The sequence below is a fragment of the Sinocyclocheilus anshuiensis genome, unplaced genomic scaffold (genome assembly GCF_001515605.1).
Source record: "Sinocyclocheilus anshuiensis isolate Anshui unplaced genomic scaffold, SAMN03320099.WGS_v1.1 scaffold674, whole genome shotgun sequence".
Classification (NCBI taxonomy): domain Eukaryota; kingdom Metazoa; phylum Chordata; class Actinopteri; order Cypriniformes; family Cyprinidae; genus Sinocyclocheilus; species Sinocyclocheilus anshuiensis.
The window spans coordinates 58,065-64,108 of record NW_015542395.1 but is presented as its reverse complement, the minus strand read 5'-3'; the positions used below and the strand labels follow the sequence as shown (position 1 = coordinate 64,108).

Genomic DNA, 6,044 nt, shown 5'->3' with positions numbered 1-6,044 from the left:
TAAACACATTTCATTACACCAAATACACAAAATAATGTTCTTTTTAGCAGCATCATATGACCCCTTTAAGTAATCCAGATTACATGTAATCAGTTACCAACTCTGATTACATACCATACATATAATATGGTACCTTGGAGAAATAAATACCATGGTAATCATTCATTACCATAGTATTTCAATGTGATATCAGCACTGTACTGTTATATTTGCATTCCCCTTGGACATATATAAAGAAACATTAACCTGTGTTTGAAGCGCGTGCCATTGTTTTTACATTGTTTACAACCACGTAAAGGCAAGCTAATGTGTATCCATTTATCTTTCCACCTCTGTCACACTAGATTGCACATTCAGACTTATGAAATCCAGTTTAAGGATTAACTGCCCTTGTTGGTCAACATTAAACCTGAGGCACTTTGACCATTTGTTATATCCAGCGTGTTACACTAATAAAACCCCAAGAAACTCACGTACACGCTATTAATCTTGCTTCTAAAGCACTTATGAGTGCATAACTCAAGAGTTTATGCACAATCACACCAAGATTTATCACAGCCGTCTAAGTGTGTGTGCGCAAGTCCTTCATAAGCACTTTCCCTGAGGAGTGTACACAAAGAATCGGTTGTGTCACAGAAACACCACACACAGTGTGAAATCCAGTGCTCTGATGAATGCGTCCAAAGGTTAAGGACTTACATTCTGCATTGTTAAAATCCACAAGTTCTCTACTGAAAAACGTTTAAACAATGCAACGGGATTTTATGCAATTAAAGAGGTAGTCCGTCCAAAAATGAAAATTCTGTCATCATTGTATGCTTTTTTTCTTTTGTGGAGCACGAAAGATGATATTTAACCAAACCGTTTCGGCTTCCATTCACTTCCTTAGTACTCTATTGTCTATAATATGGAAGTCAATGGGACCCAAAAACATTTGGTTGCCAACATTCTTCAGAATTTGAATTTTTGGGTAGATGATCCCTTTAAATATATGGTAAAAGCACAAAACGGAGTGAGAATCAGCACTACATACAAAAATGGAGTTTATTTATTGATTTATTGAACCGTTTTGTGTCCAAAAGGACCAGCATGCACAATGACACACAAGTCAAATGGACTACATTCAAAAATATGGGTAAATAAGTGTCAAATGGGTGACCAGCATGAACTGTTTTCATATTTCCGATAAGCAGAAGTAAGCTACTGCAGGGTAAACTTCTGGTGTATATGGGAGACCATTGCAAATACAATTTTTCATTACCAATTGCTCAAACAGTGAGAGAAAAAAAAAATCCACTGTTGCATTCCCACAACTTTTCAGAATATGACAAAAACAGATTGAAGTTATAGCAGAAATGAGTCATTACAGTCTCTGATAAGAGTCCATTAGTCGAATGCCGTTTTAAAAGCTTCTACATGCAACATATCAATACATTTACTAACAGCTTGGGGAAAGTCGTGGCCTAATGGTTAGTCAGACTCGTAACCCAAAGGTTGTGGGTTCGAGTCTCGTACCGGCAGGGATTGTAGGTGGGGGGAGTGAATGTACAGCACTCTCTCCCACCTTCAATACCACGACTGAGGTGCCCTTGAGCAAGGCACCGAACCCCCAACTGCTCCCCGGGCGCCGCAGCATAAATGGCTGCCCACTGCTCCGGGTGTGTGTTCACGGTGTGTGTGTGTTCACTGCTGTGTGTGTGTGCACTTTGGATGGGTTAAACGCAGAGCACTAATTCCAAGTATGGGTCACCATACTTGGCCACATGTCACGTCACTTACTAGCAGCTAACTAGTCATATTACAGGTCACATCCTTTAAGGAAGACACAGAAATCAACGGCTTTAACCTTCACAATTCACCATGTTTTAAAGTAACGGACTACTGCAATAAAACATTTTACACACAAAACCAGTACTATCTGAAAGGTGAAAATATGGGTTTGTTGTGCAAAAAAAAAAACCCTCGATTCCTTGATTCCTCTTCCTGGGAATCAGCCGCTCACATGGCGTCCTTGATGAGATCAGCGAGTCTCCTAAAAGCCTGTGGATGAAGAGGAAAGAGCCATAAATGACAAAGTAAGCCCTTATTCTGAAGTACAGATGAATATCAGATGCGTTCTATTAGTGGTCAGTACAGGTGCATCTCAATAAATTAGAATGTCATGGAAAAGATTCGTTGAGATAGTGAATTGGTGGGTTTTTGTTAAATGTGAGCCAAAATCATCACAATTAAAAGAACCAAAGACTTAAACTACTTCAGTCTGTGTGCATTGAATTTATTTAATACACGAGTTTCACAATTTGAGTTGAATTACTGAAATAAATGAACTTTTCCACGACATTCTAATTTATTAAGATGCACCTGTATATGCTATTAGCAGGCATAATATAAAACAAGTTTCTGATTTGAAATGCTGTGTATATACATTAGGCAGCAACATGACAAAACACAAGCAGAATCAAAAAATCCTGTTTCCAAAAGATAAGAAGCAGCACAGCTGTTTTCAACATTGATAATAACCAGAAATGTTTCTTAAGCAGCAAATCAGCCAATTAGAATGATTTCTGAAGGATCATGTGAGACTGAAGACTGCTGAAAATTCAGCTTTGCATCGCAGGAATAAATTACACTTTACAATAGAGTCACATAGAAAACAGTTATTCTAAATTGAAATAATATTTCACAATATTACTGTTTTTACTGCATTTTTGATCAAATAAATGCAGCCTTGGTGAGCATAATATACATAAATATATCTGTGAATGTGTGTTGTACCTCATCGATCTGTTGAGGTGTGGAGAGAGAAAAGGCGGCTCTAACATACGGACACGGATCTGAGCTGTTGATGTTGAAAACTCCTCCAGGAACCAGAAGAACCTACAAACAAACACAACAAACCCGACAAGGATTCGAGATGATTTTTCAAAGCCCTTTAATAAACACCTGCTGACCTTTTTTGATTAGAACTGAGACTTCTGTGTTTACAGCTGTAATTCTCGCCGTCAATGCTCAAACAAACAGAGTAATGTTTGGAAAGCACCACACGGTTTACTTATTAAACTTATAATAATAAGCTGGAATAAGGAAAGTATTTTAACAACTAAAAACCTTCAGCTTTAAGCACAAATGTAAAAATGACCATGAACATGTTTTCAAAATGAAGTAAATGCAGTGAATGGTTCATAGGACTGGCATCATGTTTGCCTCAAACACTGAACGTGTGTGTGTGTGGGAGGCAAATCATGTGGTGTGTTTTCAGGATCAGGTGCTTCAGTTCATTTACATAAACTCACACGCGCACACACACTCAATATTCAAACTTTGCTTTGGCAAAAGCCCCAGCAAACCTGCTGTAAGGTATCATGAAGCATCAACGACACATACAAATGACTTTGCCTTTGATAAAGGAAAGGGGTTTCATACAGCAGTGAGTGTGTATTTGCTCATGTAGCAAATGAAAACAATCACATTCAGCACAAATGTAAACTGTATTACACAGATGCGTGTGAGTGTGTGTGAACCTCTTTCTCTAGCGCTCTCTCCATTATCAGCTGCTGTGTGTCTTTAATGCCCTTGAGTTTAATCCACAGGAACATGCCGGCCATGGGAGGATGCCATTCAGCTACATCTACAAAACACACAGGAGAGAAAGAGAGAAAGCCATCCAAGATGTAGATGAGTTTGTTTCTTCATCAGATTTGGAGAAATGTAGCATTGCATCACTTGCTCATCAATGGATGCTCTGCAGTGAATGGGTGCCATCAGAATGAGAGTCCAAACAGCTGATAAAAACATCACAATAATCCACAATTAATCCACACCACTCCAGTCCATCAGTTAATGTCTTGTGAAGCGAAAGCTGCGTTTGTAAAAAACAAATCCATCATTAAGAGGTTTTTAAATTCTAAACTGTTGCTTTCATACGAGTCCTCGATCCATAATATTGCATTCTTCAGTGAAAGAGTTTGAATCAGGAGAGAAATATGCACAGATCAAGCACCGTTCATAAGCCAAAATGGTTTTAAACAAATAAATTGGTGGATTTTGATGTGAGAGGACAACAGCGGATGGACTTTTTCACTGGAGGAAGCGTTATTATGGAGTACGGACTTAGCCAGAAGCAACGGTTTGAAGTTAAAAACATCTTAATGATGGATTTGTTTCTTACAAACAATTTTTTCTTTTCACTTCTCAAGACATTAACTGATGGACTGGAGTGGTGTGGATTACTTGTGGATTATTGTGATGTTTTTATCAGCTGTTTGGACTCTCATTCTGACGGCACCCATTCACTGCAGAGCATCCATTGCTGACCAAATCTGTTCTGATGAAGAAATAAACTCATCGACATCTTGGACAGCCTGAGGGGACATTTCCAGCATTTTTCATTTTTGGGTGAACTGCTGCTTTAAATACAGTAATCTGGACTCTGAGATGATTTACTTATTCCAACAAAATCAATAGCAATTGTGTTCCGCCTTGTGTTTTAGTTCAATACAACATAAGCTCTATAGACGGCATCTGTGGCACACGGCCGTTTACTACAGAAGATCATTTACACTCAACGGTTTTGAATGCATCATTACCCATGCTAACATGAGACTAGTGTCAGTAATAGATGCAGCTGATATAAGAGTCAAACCTTTGAGCCATTTGTCTGCTGAGGAGAGCATGGTGTTCCTCTGAGATCTGTAAAACTCAATCACCCTGAGGAAGAGCAAAAACTAATGCGAGTCATACGCACATCTCAACCTAAACAACACCTGTCCACACACACACACACATATATAAAGCTGACCAAAGGTTCAACTGAAGTCTATAAAAGGTTATAAATATAGAATAAAATACAGCTATTAACAACAATTCAATTATACTAAGCAGAACCCTGTGGTCATTTCTATAATAACACAGCAATTTGATTGAACTCTTAGAGTCATTAAAATCATAAATCTCCAGCTCACCCGTCAATGTGCTTGAGAAAACCACCTGGACCCCAGTTATGAAGCAGCTGAGAGACCATGAGCTGAAAACACAAAGACTTTTCTGAGTATCATTATACAGTGGATACGCTAACAAGAGGCTTGGTTATTTTGCTTGGGCTTCAGTTTGATTCAGCGGCAAGAAACATAATATGTGACCCTGGAGAACAAAACCAGTCATAAGGGTAAATTTTTCCAAATTGAGATTCATACATCATCTGAAAGCTGAATAAATACGTTTCCATTGATGTATGGTTTGTTAGGATAGGACAATATTTGGCTGAGATACAAGTATTTGAAAATCTGGAATCTGAGGGTGCAAAAAAATCTAAATATTGAGAAAATCATCTTTAAAGTTGTCCAAATGAAGTTCTTAGCAATGCATATTACAAATAAAAAATTAAGTTTTGATATATTTACGGTAGGAAATGTACAAAATATCTTCATGGAACATGATCTTTACTTAATATCCTAATGATTTTTGGCATAAAAGAAAAATCTATAATTTTGACCCATACAATGTATTGTTGGCTATTGCTACAAATATACCCCAGCGACAGGTTTTGTGCTCCAGGGTCACATATGGCCTGTATTTTGCGGGTCACAATTAAAGCACCTGTGAATCTCACGCTTGTTTTTCTCACTGATCTCTTCTCCTGAGATTCACACTGTGAGAAAAATGAACCACCGCTCACCGCCGGGAGCCGAAACACACGTACAGTACAAACACAGCTCCTCCTGCTCATAAAATCCACCCCCACACGCAGACACACATTTCTGTGCTTTTACTGTACGTGTTTAGCAGCTGCACATTAAAACCAGAACACGAGGCCTGTCATTTACAGATTACAGCTGGAACGAGGAAGAACCCTCGGCTGCTGCTTCAGGAGAGAAACAGGATGGACAGGACAGTGAATGTGAGAGGTGTGACCTGTGTGAAGGTGCTGGTGTGCATCGTGGAGGCCTGGATGTGCAGCACCACTCGCTCCACCAGTGGCTTCGGTCCGGTGATGAAACCTATCCGTAAGCTGTCAGGAAAAACAGCACAATACACACAAATGATTC

At 38.9% G+C, this 6,044-nt stretch overlaps 1 protein-coding gene across 4 annotated transcripts in view; it reads right to left on the bottom strand.

Annotated features, from left to right (window-relative positions):
• Window positions 1–1,775: 1,775 nt before the first annotated feature.
• The window catches only part of aadat (aminoadipate aminotransferase), a 17,072-nt gene continuing 12,803 nt past the window's right edge, over window positions 1,776–6,044 (bottom strand). For all 4 annotated transcript variants that reach the window (XM_016492023.1, XM_016492022.1, XM_016492024.1 and 1 more), the window contains exons 9-14: window positions 5,911–6,007; window positions 4,962–5,023; window positions 4,643–4,707; window positions 3,522–3,628; window positions 2,776–2,877; window positions 1,776–2,040 (exon numbers count right to left, since the gene is read on the bottom strand). In XM_016492023.1, the coding sequence (XP_016347509.1) occupies window positions 1,999–2,040; window positions 2,776–2,877; window positions 3,522–3,628; window positions 4,643–4,707; window positions 4,962–5,023; window positions 5,911–6,007 (475 nt within the window). In that variant the 3' untranslated portion in view covers window positions 1,776–1,998. The remainder of the gene's footprint in view (window positions 2,041–2,775; window positions 2,878–3,521; window positions 3,629–4,642; window positions 4,708–4,961; window positions 5,024–5,910; window positions 6,008–6,044) is intronic.